At 51.2% G+C, this 19,888-nt stretch overlaps 1 protein-coding gene across 1 annotated transcript in view; it reads right to left on the bottom strand.

Moving 5' to 3' along the window:
• Nucleotides 1-5,741: 5,741 nt before the first annotated feature.
• SIM2 (SIM bHLH transcription factor 2) overlaps nt 5,742-19,888 on the bottom strand; it is a 51,255-nt gene continuing 37,108 nt past the window's right edge. The window contains exons 8-11 of the mRNA XM_055570403.1: nt 10,914-11,061; nt 9,340-9,508; nt 8,369-8,777; nt 5,742-6,190 (exon numbers count right to left, since the gene is read on the bottom strand). Coding sequence (XP_055426378.1) covers nt 5,742-6,190; nt 8,369-8,777; nt 9,340-9,508; nt 10,914-11,061 — 1,175 coding nt within the window. The remainder of the gene's footprint in view (nt 6,191-8,368; nt 8,778-9,339; nt 9,509-10,913; nt 11,062-19,888) is intronic.

The following is a 19,888-nucleotide window of genomic DNA, read 5'->3' as shown; positions in this document are numbered from 1 at the left end:
GGGTGATTTGGCTCCAACAGCTGGAGATGAAGTCTCCCTCTCATACCACACGCAAAGGAGGATTTGGAGCTTTAAACCAGCTTCGGGCTTGCTTTGAAATATAGAGCATTCCTGCAGGACTGTATAGACGTACACAGTATATACGTACATGGCATTTTATTGCTAAGTCACAGTTTTTTGCCCCCTTTTCACACTGCCAAAAAAAGTTATTGCTATTGCATACTGTCAGTTAAGAGCGTGTGTGTGTGTGTGTGTGTGTGTGTGAAGTCTTAAAAGAAGATGTTCAAAATCTGATGCCCTATGAATCTCTATGAAAGAACAAAAGAAAGGAAGCCTTTTGATATGCATTTGCTCTTTCCAGATGTATTCCATGCTTTTTCCATGCAACTCTTATCTCCACTGAACTTGAGACTCATAACACATTACTTTTCAGCCTGAAGAGGCCACTTTCTGTCTGCTTTTCTCTCTTCCTGCCAATCCCAACTGAAATTAGTGAAAAGAAAAGTTGATGAGGCTCTCAGCTCTGAACAGAATTCCCTTATTGTGCCCTAGCACTGTCTTTCTCCAGCTTTAACCGGTCAGGCTAACTCCAGAAAGTTGCGGTTTTCGGTATAAAAATCTGTCTACCTTTAGCCAGGCACAGGCAACCCCGTAGAAGGAAAAAAATAACATGTTTAGTCAAGTACACTAACCCAATATGTATGTTTTGGAAATGTAACTTGAAAATATTTCAGAAGTCATATTTTACAAATAAGGCTTCAACTAGAATTATTTTTCTTAACAAAACACTCTTTCCTAAATGCCCAAGTCTAAATAAAAGTTTGAAGTCCACAGCACCCCAAATTTACCAAATGGACTCACCCTGGAGAGGGCATCTGCAAAATATCATTAAGAAGAAAGTTCTCAGGCTAATGTTGCAAGTTTGACTTCTCAAACTCTGTAATATAAGGCACGCCATCTCTCAGAGCTGCCATCGTTAACTTTTCGCATTTCTTTGGGGGGTTATTTAATGAAAAACATGCTATGATTTGTTTTAAGCTGAAGTCCTACTCTAGACAGTCTGCTTTAGGGAAAAAATAATGTTATCATTTAATTTCCTTTTGGTAAATTAAAACTAATGAAGTGTGGCCACGTCACAGCAGATGGAGATGCTCTGGGCGTATCGCTTTGCCCCTGTGCTTTCAAGACTGTTCTTATTTCTTACTTGTGCCGACACCCAGTTGTCTTGAGGGAGGCAAAATAGACTTGGAGCAGATGCTGCGTTTTGCATAAACCTGACTTTGCCTCAGATGAACCAAAGACTTTTGAAATTCTGCTTCCTATAGAACAGCTGAATAAAGGCATTTTGCTTACAGCTGCTAGCATCGGGAAAACTTGCTACTGCACTTGTCAATTTGGGTGCAGTTTATGCACCAAGCGATCTAGGATCTCGAGCTTTAAAGTCTTAACGAGAACTTCACGTTTTCCTCTTAATCTTTAAAACACAGCACCTAAACTTAGGATTGGCATGTGCTTTGGGATATTTGAATTGTGCCCTAGCGTAGAGGCTGCGCATTGAGCATCTACCGTGTTACGTGAAAGGCAGGAAGGATGGCAACCCCTCGGGGCTGGTAGCAAATTTCAGAGGAACTCTAAAATAGGACCCAGCAATAGCTGGGCTTTCCGTGCCCCTCCCCTGCCCCCGCAACACTCCTTGGCACTGGTCATCCTGGCAGCATGTACAGTGCTAGGGCACAGTCGGAAGGATCTGTGTCCCCCAGGGGCTCTCTGCTACAGCACAGCAGACTGCCCGGTGTGGGAGCAAGTGGTCCAAGGAGGGGTGGGTCCACAGGCCCAGGCCTGGGGCACCATGCACCTCCAACCCTACCCCCACCCCCACCACCCACACACACGGGGAGGACTACGTGGGCACCCCTCACCCTCGAGTCTGGGAACCAGGAGAGAAGCCAGCCTCAGCCAGCCGTTTCAGAATCCATAAAGGAGACGTTTTAGGCTTACGTTCTGTAGGTCTGTTTGGTCTTAATGGGCAAAGAATGGAGAAATCGGTATTCCTAACTACTATGCATATTTGAAATAAAGTGTTAAACCTCTGCATTTTTAGTTTTTCAAAGACTCATCTCTGAAACATAATCATTTTAAACCAATGCCTATAAAAAGCAAGTCTACCAAAATAAACTTTGAGACCTTCTCTGTAGTTTGGGCTTATTTTTTATTTTTACCATGTTTCATTCGTCAAAATAAGCAATCCCTTTCAGTTACAATATTTTTTTATTCATATTTAAACATTTTAAAAAATAAATAGTTTTACATCAGAAGGAATAGGTATATGTAAGTATTAAGAAGCTGGTTGCTTTTTAAAAATGTAGTTGTGAAAAATGTGTTATGTATCATACAAAAGACAAGTCATATTACTCCAAAGAATGAAAGTCAGCAAATCCAAAAAGTTCAAAAAAATTAAACTAAAGTGAGAAATACATTTAATAATGTAAATTTTTTAGTTTAAAAATTTTAACAAGTTTAATATAAGAACATGTTCTGTTCTTGTCCAACTGTTCTTCCTCTTTTGTGAGAACTACTTGACTTTTGTCTCCACAGTTCTTCCCCAAGATTTCAATCTAATTTTCATACTTAAGTTTAGGAATAGCTTGAATAATGCATCTTTGATAACTCAAGGGCTACAGTTCACTAAAATTTCCACAGTAATTTTATGGAATTTAATTGAAATTTTTCTTTTATCTGTAGCAGCCCCCACAGTCTACCTAACCATCTTGAAAGTGTTAGTTGCTCAGTCATGTCCACCTCTTTGTGACCCCATGAACTGTAGCCAGCCAGGCTCCTCTGCCCATGGAATTCTCCAGGCAAGAATACTGGAGTGGGTGGCCATTCCTTTCTCCAGGGAATCAAACCCAGGTCTCCTGCGTTATAGGAAGGTTCTTTACTGTCTGAGCCATCATAAACTACAGTCGACTTTATACAGGATTCATTGATGGAGTAAACCTCTCCCATCCTTAGGATCCAAGGGAGGAAGACATGGCCATTGGACTTAATATGATCAAAGGGGTGGGGGTGAGGGAGCAGAAAATACAGGCTTTTACAGATTTCCTCAGAGCAGCACTTCACACCCTGTTCACTTCTCTACAAAGGTATGAATGGAATGGCTTTTCTAGAAAGGGCTTCCAAAAACATAAAGGAATTCCTTTCCCTTGGAGGCCCAGTGGAAGGAGGGCCAAACCAGTCTTGAACTGGGCTTATTTTTGAAATCCATTTCATCTGGCATTTTTTTGTCAACATGTTAGGAACCACTACATTTTTCTTCTTCTGTGAAAGACATGTGTATTTATTAACACGCTTTCTCTTCCAGAGCCTCACAGAAGTTGAGAAACAACATCCCCAAGCTTAAATGTGCAGACTAAAAGATGGAAGTAACAATGTCAGGTTGCCGTAGTAACTGCCCTGCTAACTTTGCACAGAGCTGCTGTCCGCCTGGAAGCCAGCTTGCATGAGATCTTCCTTCATGTTCTAGGTTATGAAAACTGCATTGTTTAGGCAAGGAAGTTTTTCCTAGTACAAGTACACATACCCTCATCATTAAGCCTATTTATGTTAAGGTTTATAAATCTGTAACAGTTTTCTTTGCAAACAGTAACATCTGGTCTTAAATTGCTCCAGAAGTCCTCACAGTTGTATTTATTTTATACAGCCCCCAATGATTAATAACAAAATAAGACACAAACGTATTTTATGGTACTTTATTGAAAAATGTCAAGTGAATCTCCTGCTCATCAAACCTGCACCTTCCAGGAATCATGGGTTTAATTATGGGTCTTGACAGCATAAAAACATTACCCCAGGCTTATTTTCTGTGTATCTGCACTCGGAGCAAGCTGCTCATGAGGTGTGGCTAAGCGCAGTGTAGAGGTGTACGCACTGGATTCTTATGACCTCGCCTCTTCACTGCAAAACACATGTTCCTAAATTTGCAAAGTGTACCCTAAGGCAACTGACCCATCCCAGGGAAGCAGGCAGGGCCTCAGAGTGGCACTGGCTGGGCAGCAGGTCCTTTCACATTTTGAGAACAGTACATGTAGGTGCACGCAGATTCAACGAACAGTGAGCTGGAGACATTGGTGAACAAACTTTCCATGCTGAAAGGTGGACATACTTTCCTAAAAGTAAACCATCTTTGAAAAAGCAGCAAAATGAGGGAGTGTTTACAGTGAGGAGCAGATTGAAAAAGTGTGGTTCAATGCATTGATCCACTTCGGAGCCATGACAGGATTTTTAAACAGTGAAATCTTGAAGCAAAAGTATAAAAATAAAAATTAGTGGGAGTTTATTTTAAAAACACTGCTGGTGCTTTATAAAAGGATTCCTGTTTACCTGTTACACACATGACATGTTCACATGGAGTTTTCTTACTCTGTAGAAAATGCTGAAGACGTGTACGTCATTTTCGTTACATCCCTTTAGCATGTTTTCTTCCGCAAGGCGCAGTCCATTGACAAGTTTCCATATTGCACATGCAATTTAACTAACTTTATTAGCACTACTTGTAGCAAACACGAGCCTAGGGAATTACAGGTCTGTGTGGGCCAGAGGGACTTTGTCATCAGACTTGACAGGGGTAGCCAATCCACTGGGCACGGAAATCATCCACCTGTCACTCTCATAAAATATTTGGCTATATATATATATTTGCATTTAATGCCTATTCAATATATTCTGAAGGTGCTATTCTCAAGAGTTCACGGGGTTGGGAGGGAATAAAAACTTTGTGAATGCACTTGAGACACACACCCACATTCACCCCCTTGGTCTCGGCTTGTCGATGTTTATATTCAAGGGTTAAATTAAAACAAAAACGTTTCATGAGACTCATGAATGACTTGAAAACTGCGGAGTTGTCGTCCATTCAGGGAACTTAAATCATCACATTCTGCCGTTGACTTAAAAACCTAAAAAGGGCAATGAATACAGGAGGCTTCTCGGGCTGGCCCATCTATCTGACCATCTTCGGGGTGACCTTCGCAAAATGGAGGGTGTCTGGAGATATTACAACTGCTACCCGCCCCCCACCCCTGCTAAGTCACTTCAGTCGTGTCCGACTCTGTGCGACCCCAGAGACGGAAGCCCACCAGGCTCCGCCGTCCCTGGGATTCTCCAGGCAAGAACACTGGAGTGGGTTGCCATTTCCTTCTCCAATGCATGAAAGTGAAAAGGGAAAGTGAAGTCGTTCAGTCTTGTCCGACTCCTAGCGACCCCATGGACTGCAGCCTACCAGGCTCGGCAGTCCATGGGATTTTCCAGGCAAGAGTACTGGAGTGGGCTGCCATTGCCTTTTCCACGCCCCCCTCCGCCCCCCCGCCAAAAGCGGGTCTGTTACTGAGCATCGAGGGCGCGCAGGCCTGATTTTAAGGCGAGAAAACCAAGTCCCCCCCAAGGACGGAGTAGTTGGGGCCACCCCTGGGCGGTCGCCTTTTAAGAAAACCCGGCTCTTGGAGAACAAAACGTCGGGCGGTCAGGGTGTCCCCGACTTCGCCGCTTCTGTCCTCTACACGGGCGTTTATGGCATCTACGGTTTAAAAAAAAAATCTAGAAGTCGGCGGCGGCGTTCTAGTAAAATAGTCGTCTCTGTATAAATTAATTTAAACCGTGCATACACAGCTCGGCCCCGTGGACTCGGTGAGGCGGGGAGCCCAGGAGGCCGGCCTATGGCTTCTCCGCGCGGGCGGCCGGGCGGGTCACCTGCCGTTGGTGATGATGACCGAGGCGCCCAGGTAGTGTGGCCGCGGCGCGCCCGGCGGCGGGGCGGCGGCGGGGCCGGCGGGGCCGGGGGCCCGGGCTCGCAGCGCGCCGCCCGCCGCCTCGGGGGCGCCGGGGCCGCAGGCCATGCCGGGGGCGCCGGGCGCCGCGCCCCCCAGCGGCCCGCGCCGCGCCAGCACGCGGTGGTAGTTGAGCAGCACCAGCGGCAGCTGCGCGGGCGCGCCCGGGGGCGCGGGGGCCGGCGGCGCGCAGCACTCGGGGGGCGCGCGGCTCAGCGCCAGCCGCGCCCCGTCCCGGGCGGCCTGCCGGGCGGCCTTGGCCGGGCCCGGCGGCGGCTCCTCGCGGTAGTGGCCGCAGCTCGGGAAGCTCGGCGGCGGCGGCGGCGGCGGCGCGGTGTCCTCGCCGAACCTGCGCGCGGCGGCGGGCGCTGCGGGGACAGGCGACACGTTAGACGCCCGCGCGGGGGAGGAGGGGGCCCGCCCCAAGCGACACCCCCCCCCCGGGGGGCCTGGGGCCGCCACCCGCCCGGAGCCGCCCGCACCCCGCCAAGTCCAATCGCAAGATGCAAGTGGCCTGTTCTAGGAGCCGCAGGAAGCAGTGAAGAGAAACAGGTGGACTTAATGTTAGCAAGAGCCTTGATTTAATGCCACAGAGCCGGAAGATTAGTTCAGTGTGTGAGCAGTATAAAAAGCTGATAAGGCGGTCTTCGTTTCTGCCTTCCAAATGCGGGGCAGACGCTAGGACCACCTCTCACCGCACTGGCCACCCGGGGCTGGTGGCCACCATGCTGGACAGCATTGGTCTACAGGCTTCTTTCCCCCGGCCCTACTCTTAGGTGGCCCCAGTTGGCCACGATTTTTTTTTTTTGCTTTTCCCTCAGTGGGGAGGGTGGAGTGGTAATCACCCTGCTCCCTTTAGTACTGTCCTAATTAATGTCATAACCAGCATCACCAATTAGATGGTCTGGAATCAGTTAGCTCCCCTCCCCACTTTTAAACCTTCAGACATCCTTTGTCTTCCTTTAATATCAAAAAGACTAGGAAATCGATTACAAATTGCCCCCAATTAGCACCTTTGGTCCAGTTTTTACCAAGTATCTGGCAAATGAAGTGGTTATTAACCTCTTTCACTTCCAAAATAGCAATGAAAAAAAAAATCAAATATTGTTTTATCTCATTGGTCAACACCCCCACACAAAGAAAAGTAATTCTTTCAAGTCCCGTCTCCAGTGGGTAATAACCAGCTGTTAGGACAATCCCTTTGCTTTTTCTTTCCCCGGGCTGTGCCAAGGAAATCCCTGCTGTGGTTATTTGGGGGACCCGGTGCACTGATGGTTATTAGGAATGCAAAGCTCAGGCCTGCCCTGCCCTGGTTGCTGGCATATTGTTTTCTGAACTGGTTACTTTTAAAAAACACGTCCTGGTAATCTCTGAGAATGTCACTAGCCCTCTTCTTCTGTATCTCAAAGGCTTGTGAAGACTGGGGTGCAGCACAGGGCAAGAAGTTTGCTCAGCAGCTGTAGGAGCAGCAGAGCCCAACCTGCCTCCAAAGAGCGAAGAAGAGGAGGGGACACCAGGCAGGTCACTCTTCGGGGGGCTTGTATCGTCTCCCCAGCCTTCAGTGGTCCTGTGGGACTCGTGCACAAACCTGGTCTACAGTCTCTACAGTCTCAGGTCTGAGTGGCAGCTAACCCTCCACCCCCTCCTCTTACCCTCTGCCTGGGGTTGTCACGGGAAGGAAGCAGGGGCCTGTCTGCACCTGGGGGCAGCTGGTGAAACCTCCACAGAGGACCTCTGCTTGGCTGCTCGCTGGATGGCCAATCCTGTCTGCCTGCCAAGCCCTGTGGTAGGTATGATCCACGTGGCTCATGCTCCCATCTTACAGATGAAGAAACTGAGTCCTGGAGGACCTGTGCAGTTTGCCTTAGGGTGGGCATCGGCATTTCTGTCCAAGCCCGTGATTTTCCACCACTGCTTCCCACGCTTTGAAAACTGGCATGAGAAGAAAACCAATAGTGTCTCGTGCTCATTTTGGGGTGGAGTAGAAAGTAATCATAAAATAAATACACTTGGGGGTTCTCGGGATACATGTGCTGTGCTAAACTGCTCAGTCATGTCCGACTTTCTGCGGCCCCATGGACCATAGCCTGCCCGGCTCCTCTGTCCATGGGATTTCCCCGGAGCAAGAATACTGGAGTGGATTGCCATTTCCTTCTCCAGGGGAATCTTCCCAGCCCAGGGATCGAACCTGCATCTTTTGTGTCTCCTGCACTGGCAGGTAGATTTTTTTTAACCACTAACACCACCTGGGAAACCATATAGGAAAATCATGTTGCCTCCCTTTTAGGGAGCAAAGGGGGTCCGGGACTTTTAGGGAGGGTGGCCCAACACCCCATCTCCACCGTCCCTGGTGCCCACGAGGCACACGGGCATGGTTGCAGCCTCGGGAAGTGCTCGCAGTGAGGGCGGGAAGGCACGGCCACTCCCGCTCAGAGGCAGAAGGAAAGGCGTGTTTGCCCAGAGCCTGGGCATTCTTTCTTCGTCTGCCACCCACCGCCACTGCCGTCCACTGTCCTGCCCGCACCCCTCGTGTAAACAGGACCCACCTTCATAGTTTGGCATCAGGCTGTGCCGAGCAGGGTTCACCGGCGGCTCGGAAAGGCTCTTAGCCGGAGACGGGCTGCCCGGCACTAGGGGGCTGGCGTAATGCCACTGGCACTCGCCGCCGGCTGGCAGGGTGCTCAGCAGGAAGCGCGCCACCTCGCACGGGGGTCCCTGGGGCTGCCCGAACTTGGCCGGCAGCACAGGCTTCTTGCTGCTGAAGACGTGAGAGTCCAGAGGGAAGGGTCCGTAGTGGTAGGAGAAGGGCAGGCCGTAGGATGGGGCGTACAGAAGGTCGCTGCCTTCTGAATGGAGCTGCTGTTCTGGGGGAGCCGGGCCGTGGGCAGGGGGGCTGGCCCTCCAGCTTCCGAGCTGGCCGCACTCCAGTTTGTCCATTTGGAACGAGCCGTACTGCTGCCAAGCAAAGAAGACAGATGAAGGGCCTGCCGGGTGCGGGCGGCCATCGGCAAGCTGCCTGCTCACCCCACGGTGCCTGCCCGTGTCCCAGGGCCACTGGCGCGCTCCCACCCGGAACAGGCGGCCGGCCGACAGCCCTCTGGGGAACCCCCTACTACCCCCGCCCCGCGTGGAAAGAGATCGCCTCACCCCCAAGTGACAACACAAGCCACTTGCACCTTCGGAGAGCTTGCAAAAGACTTTTTTAAAAAAAGAGATGGAAGTGTTTCCATTCCAGACAAAAACGCTCTGGAAACACGGGGCCCCAGAGTCCTGAGCACCGACTACACGGACTCTGATCAGCCTCCCTGAGGGAGTCTTCTGTCTCCGAGATCTGACTCACTCACCTGGCCGTCAGCTTAGCCTGTCTCCCCCAGGCTGACTCTCTACCCTGGGGGCAGGATGGCCAGAGGAACTTTGCCTCCCCCAGAGAAACTCCCAGGCAGGGAGACCCCTGAATGCGGCCGGGGCCTCACGCTTCATTCAGGTGCCCCGAGCCCCGGCGGGTGGCAGCTGTTACCTGTGCGGGGTAAGGGTTTGCTCTCAGCTTCGTCTTCATCTTCGTGTTTTTGGGCTTAGCTAACTTCCTAGTTTCTTGTGAGGTAGGCAAGGCGGTCCTCCAGGAGTCCTGGGACTTGGACGTGGACACCTGGTCCAGGGACAGCTGCAATTCCTTGTACTCGATGTCCCTGAGGAGCCAGACAGGACAGGTCATGTCCATGGGCCACGAGGAGGGACGCCCTCCCAGGCCCGTTCCTGGGGCGAGTTCATTTGAGAAGCTCCTTCGTGTCACTGCACTAAGCGGATGTGCTGGGCTTTGAGGGGTGGCCCCCCTCCCCCCGTTGTAAAAAGCCACCTGCAGCCTCGGGCTTGGAGACCCCAGGAGATGCTGAGCGAGCCCGGTGTTCCATGGCGGGAAGACAGGGAGCATGGAATAGCTCTCTCCCACCTAACGGGGCCCCCAGGCACGTTTCCTGGGGACACCATGCACCACGAGGCAGGATGTCAGGGCAACAAGGAAAAGGCAGAAACCGCTGGTGATCAACTGAGTGTCTGTGGCCCGGCTGCTTCCCTATTTAGCACCAGGGAGGCTAAACAGGGGTCCCTTGAGGGTCCTGGAGCCTGGCTTCCAGCCTCATCCACTTCCACATTTGGGACCCATTTCTGCCCTGAAGAGCCAGCCAGGCACCGGCACACTCATGGGAGGGGAAGTTGCCCCAAGGACCAGCCCCAGCCCATGCAAGTTGGCTCAGGAAGAATCATTGCGGGACCAAAATGCTTTCTTCCCTACAGTTCTGCTAAAATCACTCTGCCTCAAAAAAACAAACAAACAAAAAAGCAAACACCCACCTCCCAACACTCCCCTCGCCCAAACCCCAAGCAACCTGACAATCATTCTGTGAAAGAACAGAGAGCCCCAAACCTCACTGCATTAGACAGAAAGACACGAGAGGACTTCGTGCAGGGTGTGTCTGGGGGAAATGCAAGGACATGGAGCTCAAGGTCAGAGCTGGGTACAAAGAGATATAGCACGTAACAGCATGGCGGGCAGGGAGTAATATTTGGTTCCAGGTAGACTTGTGTCCTGTGGCTTCTAACGGTCTTAACTGCCACTGAACTTAACTTCTGAGGACTTAAAGGCAGTAAATATTCATTATCATTTACGACAGGCTGTATAGGCAGACATGGAAAAAGTGGGAGGAGCGAGCAGGATGGCCCGAATGTTAGTGGGCCCAGAGAATGTTTTCTTTGTATCCTCAGTCTGGGACGTGCACCCTCTTTCTGTCGTGTTCAAGATGGGGTGGCATCGCCCGCTCGCCCTCTGCCACCCACATCCCTGCACCCGGGGCCGCTGTGCCCAGGGCAGGAGCACATTCCCACTGCTGCCCTCGATGCTGACACAGAAATCGTTCAGAACCTCCCAGACAACCAGATTGTCCAATAGAATAGAACAGGAGACAAATGAACAGTTCCAGTAAGAGACAGGGAGTGAGAGATGGAGCGCATGGGACCGATCGGATGCAGGATGGGGTGGCGGGGGGGAGGGCGGTGGGACGGAGAGAGCAAGGAGAGAAACAAATACGTCTGACTTACGTGAGGACATAATTGACACTCACGATGCAGTGCGGCCGGGAGGAGCGGCTGTTGTGCACGACGGTGGCGTAGCTCTGCACCCACACCCAGCCGCCCAGCTTGGACAGCAGCCGGTAGTACTTGGTGGTGACCTGGCCCTTCAGCAGCACTGCAAGCACAAGGGGACAGGAGTCCCGCGGGGCGGTTAGCCGGGCCCACCTGGCAGACGCTGCCCCCGCGGACGACCCCGAGCTCAGGGTCTGGACCTTTCTGGGGCCGAGGACACCTTTGAGAACTTGACAAAGGGTGTGCGCTTTCTCCAAAGGAGGACGCATGCGCGTGTGCGTGCACTCACACACACGCACATGCACACACGCAGGGTTATCGCTTCCACTTTTATGGGGCCCACGGAGCAGCCTCTCCCCTCCCGTGTGAAGAGCTCTAATTTAACTGCTTTCACCAGGAGAAGCATCAGTCCCCAGACAACACTGTCACCTGGCACAGGGATAAAACTGGTTTTGCTTTTTAGTTTCCAAAATGCCATAATTATGCTAAAATCCCTGGAACTCTTAATAGGTATAAGGAATGGGGAGTGATGTAGTTCTTTAAACACAGCAGTAAGTTAAGTACGTTCAAGAAAGTGATCTTTGCTGCTCCCCAGAACTTGTGTGTGTGCACAGGGTGTGCTCTGTCTGTTAGTCTACTGCCATTTATACTTTCCAGTATTCCTGCCTGGGAAATCCCATAGACAGGGGAGCCTGTCGGGCTACAGTCCACAGGGCTGCAGAGAGTGGGACGCCACTGAGCAAGCACGCACATTAACCCTAGTTCTCCCTCGGCCCATGAATTTCCCATGTTGCTCAGGTAGGAGAGACCCCTACACGGCTATGAAGTTGCTGAAAACTGGGCCTGTGGACCCATCTTCTCTGCAAGGCTGCAGACTCTGGACTGCTGGAGAACCACTTCTCAAGCCTCCAGGGACTCCTACACTGCACTGGTTCTCCTCAGGGCCTTCAGGGGTGCAGGGAGGCGGGGCTGTGGGGTCAGGGGGGAGGGGAATCAGTGAGGTTCCTGTGGCAAAGACTCAAGGGCCCAGAGATCCCTTGTAGTCCTGCTTAGATTTCAGGAGAAAAGGGAGGGAGAGGTAACTCTCTGATAACAGGGAGGAGGATAAATAAATTGTGGAGACCAAGCAGCCATTAGAATGATGACTGAGGGAACTTCCCTGGTGGTTCAGTGGTTAATACTCTGCCTTCCAATGCAGTGGACTATGGGTTCGATCCCTGGTCGGGGAACTAAGACCCTACATGCCCTGGGGCAACTAAGCCCGTGTACCACAACGGGAGACCCAAAGACGCAGCCAAATGATGATGGATAAGAATTCATCATGTGATGGGGAATATGTATGATATAATGTTAAATAAAGAAAAGACAAGACTCAGAACTGCATAGAGTATAATTCTAATTATGAAAAAATGTGTGCACACACTCACACACAGCTAACTGTATGATCCTGAACAAGTTACTAACTCCCTGAGTTACCCCGGTTGTAACAGGAGAAGGCACTGGCACCCCACTCCAGTACTCTTGCCTGGAAAATCCTATGGATGGAGGAGCTGGTGGGCTGCAGTCCATAGGGTCGCGAAAAGTCAGACACAACTGAACAACTTCACTTTCATGCATTGGAGAAGGAAATGGCAACCCACTCCAGTGTTCCTGCCTGGAGAATCCCAGGGATGGGGGAGCCTGGTGGGCTGCCGTCTATGGGGTTGCACAGAGTCGGACACGACTGAAGTGACTTAGCAGCAGCAGCAACAGAAAGACAGTCACAGTTCCTACCCCATTGAGTGCTGTGAGGGTTAGAGCATCTACATGAAGATTTAGAACCATGGCAGATGTGTGTGAAGGGCTCTGTACATACCAGCTCGCACTTATCAGACTGACACAATTACAGGCAATTTTCATTTTCTCTTCCTGATTCTGTAAATTTCCAACAAGCAGGGGGTGTTAAGTTTTAAAAACAGAAGGAAAACTTATTTTTCATGTAGGCAAACAGTCTGTGTGGGAGTGGGAAGTGAAAATACAAGGTCTATGAGTATCCCCACTCCTTAGGGATGAAGCCAGGGACAACGAGTAACCACTGTCCGGCCCAGAAGCCGAGGCTGAGCTCTGAAATAGCACAGAGATCAACTCTTTCCCTCCCGGGCTTAATGTCTGCACCTCAGTGGGCTCACTGGGCAGGAACAAGATCCCACGCTGAAGAGTATAGCCCAAGGCAGTAGGTAAGAAGAGAGTCTTTCCAGCGCTTCTATCTGAGGATCACTTTTTTATATTTTTATTTTGGGGCTGTGCACAGGGAATCTTAGTTCCCAGATCAGGGACCGAACCTATGCCCCCTGCAGTGGAAGTGTGGAGTTTTAGCCACTGGACTTCCAGGGAAGTCCAAAGGGTTACTATTTGAAGAACAAAATACAAGGTTTCTAGTTCCAGCTCATTTTCGCATGCACTGCCTCATTTATCCCCCTACACCCATGGCAGGTGGGCATCACCAGGAAACCAGGGTTAACACAGCTTGAGAGAATGGCTGGGGCCCAAGCCAGGTGCTCCGACTCTTGTTTCTCCAGGCCTGCTGAGGCAGGATGGGGCAGTGGGCCTTTCAAAGGTTCTGGAAAGCTACTTACAGGGATGGGTGTGAGCCAACGCACAGGGGAAACTCAGTTCACAATTTGCTCATGGCCCCCCAAAGAGAGGCCACAGGGTCAAACTGAGGGCCTGTCTGTGGATTTCCTGAGGTGTCATTCTTTCTTCAACTGAAACGCTCGTTAATCTCTTTGGCTTTGAAATCTATTCCTTGCAGTATCTATAAAGGCCCTGGGACTATGACAGTATACTTTTCCTTTTTCTTATCTTATACTTTAGGCTTCCCCTTAATCCTTACAATATTCCTAAAAATCTCCTCATAATCACCTTAAGCTAGATACAATGAATATTAGAATATTTATCCCAACTATTTTAGATGAGGATTCAAACAGCAGAATTTGCAGCTATTTTATTAGCTCTGACCCTTCCTGATTCTGCTAAGATTAAACTTAGGTACAGAGACCAAACAAACATAGGTACATGTTAAAAAAAATAAAAAAAATGTTTTTTCTTCTCTGTGACTCATGCTGATAATCAACATATTGATATAAGTTGAAATCCTAGATACTTAATTACAACATTCTTGGTTGGAGCTCCTCATCCAATCTGTTGAACTGAATCAGCCATCTGCCAGTTTCCCAGGTGAGGGCTATGGCGTAAGGCCCTGCTAACTGTGGTGGTCTGTGGGGGTCGGGGGGAGATGTCCCCGAAGCCTTCAGCTGCCCCTCCGTCTGGGCTGCAGTGTCTCCCACATCAGGGGACCCATGTCCAGATGAAAGCCAATGGTCACGGTTTTCCGAGGCCACTTAGGAATAGAACTTTCGGTTCCACAGATGCACTATCCAGAAAGACAGATAGCCTTCCTGGTTCCTCCAGAATTCCTCCTGCTTCCAGAATTTTCCCTGGAGGCAGAGCCAGGTCAATGAGCTGGCCTCTGGAAGGAAAGTAAACTTTGGCCACAAGCATAAGTTCCATTTCTGTTTTGAATTTTAAGAGCTAAAAGGGTGCCGATGACACCTGTGGGCTTCCCTGGTGGCTCAGCTGGTAAAGAACCTGCCTGAAATGCAGGAGGCCCCAGTTCAGTTTCTGGGTTGGGAAGATCTGCTGGAGAAGGGAACAGCTACCCACTCCGGTATTCTGGCCTGGAGAATTCCACGTACAGAGGAGCCACGGGGTCGAGAAGACTCAGACACGACTGAGTGGGACTTTCACTTCACTTCACCACCTGTCATGGGTTGAATAGCACCCCCTTAAAAGATATATTCTATATTCTAAATTCAAGAACCTGTGAATGTGACTCATACCTGGGAAAAGCGTCTTTGTAGATGTAAATAAGGATCTTAAGGATGTTATCATTCTGGATTAGGGAGGGCAGTAAATTTAATAACATGTCCCTGTAGGAGACAGAAAGGAGAAGACACAGACCCACAGAGGGACACGAAGGCAGAGAATGGAGTAGGAGGCCACAAGCCAGGGATGCCAGCAGCCACCAAAACCTGGAGGAGGCAGGAAGGCTCTGACCCCAGAAGCTCCAGAGGAAAGCCGGCCCTGCCGACGCCGTGATGCAGGACTTCTGGCCCCAAGGACTGTGAGACAAGACGTTTCTGTTACTTCATGCCGCTTGGTTTTGGTGTTTGGTTATGGCTGCAATGCGGTAGACTCGGTTTTGATCCCTGGGTGGGGAGATCCCTTGGAGAAAGAAATGGCAATCCACCCCGGTATCCTTGCCTGTGAAATCCCGTGGACAGAGGAGCCTGGCGGGCCCCAGTCCATGGGGTCACAAAGAGTTGGACACGACTGAGTGACTACCACTTTCACTTTTTACGGCTGCCACAGAAGACTAAACCACCCCCGTGGGGAAGATGTAAGTGCGGTCCCCGTGTTCCTCCGGACTCTCATCTCAGTCTCTGCTGCCAATGGGGCCCCAGGGAGACTGCAGTTGGCAAGACTGAAGACAAGCCACGTGGTCCTTAGGGGAGCGGGTCTCAGTGTGCCTACATGCCCCCCAGCCCTGGTAACACCCCACCGCTCTACACCTGCTGCTGGAGGCAGTCTGGTTCGTAAGAAGATCTGGAAAGTTCAGGGGGCGGGGGATGGGTGGCGGGAAGAACTTCCAGAAGGCCACACTGTGCAACATCTGCACAGTGAGACAGCACAGAGGACAGGTTCCGCAGACCCATCGGGTCACACCTATAAACACCCGAAACTGCTTCCGGGGAGCAGGGCGGCGTGTAGACGGCACTGTGCTTTCTAGATTACTTCCAGTTCCCTGGCTCATGGCTCCCAGTTAAGGCATGGGTTCCCCACACCTTCGTCAGCAAGGCAGAGCTGCTTCAACCTCCAGACTCTGCTTGGAGGGCAACATATGGAAGGGATCTGTGTGTGAGTTAAGCTCCCTCGTCCGTTTCAGTCCACAGGCCAGAGAAGCCAGCAGCAGAAGCCAATCTCCCTGGAACGTCAATCTAAAGTCCTCACTGGAAATTGGAGAACTCCTTTAAAGTGTATCTTTTTTAAAAAACCAGTTTTATTTATGTGTTTTTTGGCCGCGCTGGATCTTTGTGGCAGTGCGGGCTTTTCTCTACGTGTGGCTACTCTCCAGTGGTGGCGTGCAGGCTTCTCACTGCAGTGGGTTCTCTTGTTGCAGAGCATGGGCTCTAGAGCTCGAAGGCTTCAGCAGTTATGGCTTGCAAGCTCCAGAGGATAGGCGCAGAAGTTGTGGCACGAAGGCTTCATTGCTCCACAGCAATTAAGGGATCTTCCCAGATCGGGGATCGAACCTGTGTCTCCTGCACTGGCGGATGGGATTCTTTACCACTGGGCCACCAGGGAAGCCCGCAAGTGTATCTTCTATCTGAAGACCAGCTGACATCCCATGGACACGTGTCCACAGACACGCTTTGTTGGTGGCATAGAGTTGCTGTTACCATCAGAACACCCTTGGACAGGTCATGTGTTCTCCAGTTGACCATAAGCTCCACCACTCTCTTGCCCTGAGCCCATTCATACATTCATGTTACATGCCTGGTCCCGTAAGCATTTGAGTCTATGACTCTTGTGTGTCATTTAGAGTGTGTTCTCCATGGGTCTACACCAGTTGCCTTATCTCAGTTCAGTTGCTCAGTCGTGTCCAACCCATTGCGACCCCATGGACTGCAGTATGCCAGGCTTCCCTCTGCATCACCAACCCCCTGCAGCTTGCTCAAACTCATGTCCATCAAGTCAGTGATGCTATCCAACCATCTCATCCTCTGTCATCCCCTTCTCCTCCTGCCTTCAATCTTTCCCAGCATCAGGGTCTTTTCCAATGAGTCAGTTCTTTGCACCAGCTGGCCAAAATATTGGAGTTTCAGCTTCCAATGAATATTCAGGACTGATTCCCTTTAGTATTGACTAGTTGGATCTCCCTGCAGTCCAAGGGACTCTCAAGAGTCTTCTCCAACACCACAGTTCAAAAGCATCAGTTCTTTGGCACTCAGCTTTCCTTATAGTCCAACGGTCACATCCACACATGACTACTGGAAAAACCATAGCCTTGACTAGATGGACCTTTGTTGGTAAAATAATGTCTCTGCTTTTTAATATGCTATCTAGGTTGGTCATAGCTTTTCTTCCAAGGAGCAAGCATATTTTAATTTCATGGCTGCAGTCACCATCTGCAATGATTTTGGATCCCCCCAAAATAAAGTCTGTCACTGTTTCCATTGTTTGCCCATCTATTTGCCATGAAGTGATGGGACCAGATGCCATGATCTTAGTTTTCTGAATGTTGAGCTTTAAGCCAACTTTTTCACTCTCCTCTTTCACTTTCATCTAAAGGCTCTTTAGTTCTTCACTTTCTGCCATAAGGGTGGTGTCATCTGCATATCTGAAGTTATGATATTTCTCCTGGCAATTTTGAATCCAGCTTGTGCTTCATCCAGCCCAGCGTTTCTCATGATGTACTCTGCATAGAAGTTAAATAAGCAGGGTGACGATATACAGCCTTGACGTACTCCTTTCCCGATTTGGAACCAGTCTGTTGTTGCTTGTCCAGTTCTAACTGTTGCTTCTTGACCTGCATACAGATTTCTCTGTATGCAGGAGGCAGGTCAGGTGGTCTGGTATTCCCATCTCTTGAAGAATTTTCCACAATCTGTTGTAATCCACACAGTCAAAGGCTTTATAATTTTGTTATGACAGTTGTTGCTTGAAATATGTTCCACGTGCTCAGGCTTCGAAGCCTTTTTGGAACACTGAAATGTTTTGATGGTTGGACACAGCCTGTGTTCTCTTTGGCATTGGGGCTTGGCCCACTCTGGACAGGGGCCTCCCTAGGAAAGTAGGTGAGATTCTCCACTACTTTGGATGAACAGCTATGCAGACATTAGGTTCTTCCTAAACACTGTGTCCACAAGAACTCTGCTCAGTGTCCCTTGACACACACCCATTGATCCCTGCCCCACCTGTGCACCAGGCTGCCCCCTGCCCACCTCCAGGACCTGCAGGTCAAGCCCCCTACATACAAGAAAGAGTCCCCAAATGCTTCACGAAGGCAGCGAGGGGGCACGCTCCAGTCGGGGAGCCTGTCCCCACAGCCCTGTAATGGGGCTGCAGGACTGCCCCTCAGCCACCAGGAGGCAGTGAGGGGAACAAGCCAGGAGGTCCCAAGACATTCCCCAGAGAAGCCTCTGGAACAGCGGTCCCAACCTTTGAGCACCAGGGACCAGTTTTGTGGAAGACAGTTTTTCCACAAACTGAGGTGGAGTGGGGGGGATGATTTCGTGATGATTCAAGTATATCACATTTATTGTGCACTTTATTTCTATTATTATTACATCAGCTCCACCTCAGATCATCAGGCATTAGATCACAGAGGTTGGGGACCCCTGCCCTAGAGGACCCCCTTACAGAATGTTCTGGGGGGAGCCCTGGCACAGTCTCCCTTGGAAAGCTCAGCTGGGAATGCCCAGGACCCCACTGACCACAGGTTGAGGTGCCGCGAGGTGCTGGGGCCATCCCTGCCCCCTTGTCTCGTGCCCTCTGGAAGGCCGGGCTCCCCAAAACCACGCTGGCCAGCCCTGCTACTCCTCGCAAGGCTGTGTTTCTGGAAGGCGTTGATTCTGTCTTTAGGGGCTGTGCTTTCTTCAGACTGTGGACTCCTGCTCCCGGTTAAGATAATATTTTGAAGAATGTGTGAAAACCGTATGGCTGACCACGGTCCTCTAGAGCCTCCGTTCATGACGTCCGATCAGGCCTCTAGCAGAGCCCTGTGCCTGGCTCCTCGGTTTCGGATCACAGTATGGAGGAGACAGCTTGGCCTGGGAGAACCAGAGGGTGACCTCCTTTGGTCCTGGGTGTCCACAGCTGTTAATTTTCTTCAAAGACAGAAGGTCCGTGCGTCTCACAGAAAGCGGCTCCCCCAGGGGCCTTGGAGGCCTGAGAGGCCCAGTGAGAGGGTCACTGTGGCCGCGTTCAGCTGCAGCGGCTAGGGGAGAAGCAGCCAAAGCCGAGTGGCCGCCCAGGTCCCAGGCAGCCCCCAGGGCAGCTCTGGGTGTGGCTGGACTGAAGGACCCGAAGCCCCGTCCTCAGGGGCCATCATGGGGACTCGTGGGGACCCTGCAGGGCGGGAGGTTGGCTGGGCCCCTGAGCCACCAGAGCGGCCAGAGACACGACCAAAATGTCACCTGGTGAAGGAATGCGTCCCACCTCCTCCGTCTCCTCTCCTGTCCTCCCCAAGCCAGGGTGTCCAGTGGGAATGGGACTGTGCCCACCCCCCAGGTGAGGGCAGAGAGACACTGAAAAGAAGCCCTTTTCATGGGCTGAATTGTGTCCCCCTGACTGACAAGTTCACACGTTGATGTCCCAACCCCAGCATCACACAACATGACTGTGTCTGGAGACAGGGCCTTTAAAGAGGTGATCAGATAACATGAAGTCACGTGGGTGAGCCTGACCCCGTGTGACCAGGTCCTCAGAAGAAAGAGAGGAGAAAGCGACCCAGACACAGGAGGAGGACACAGGGAGAAGATGGCTGGGCATCCACACGCCAAGGAGAGAGGGCAGAACCCAGCCCCGTGACCCCCGACCTTGACTTCCGGCCTCCAGCTCAGTGAGAAAACACTCTTGTGCGGCTCCTCACCCAGTCGGCGGAGTTCTGTCAGGGCTGACTCATGCGGTCCACGCGGGAGCCGAGAGGAGGGCAAGCCGTCAGACAGAGCCCAGCCCAGCCCAGGGGCACCTCCCCGAGCCCGGGCCCAAGGGCGGCGCGCCTCAGCCTGGCCTCGGGAGCTCATGTGTGGAGAACACTCCCCCACCTGACGGGGACCTGGGGCGATGAGGGCCTGTCCCCCCGAGAGAGAGAGAGAGAGAGACAGAGA

Source organism: Bubalus kerabau, chromosome 2, assembly GCF_029407905.1.
Source record: "Bubalus kerabau isolate K-KA32 ecotype Philippines breed swamp buffalo chromosome 2, PCC_UOA_SB_1v2, whole genome shotgun sequence".
Classification (NCBI taxonomy): domain Eukaryota; kingdom Metazoa; phylum Chordata; class Mammalia; order Artiodactyla; family Bovidae; genus Bubalus; species Bubalus kerabau.
This window is presented reverse-complemented; position numbering and strand designations above follow the sequence as displayed.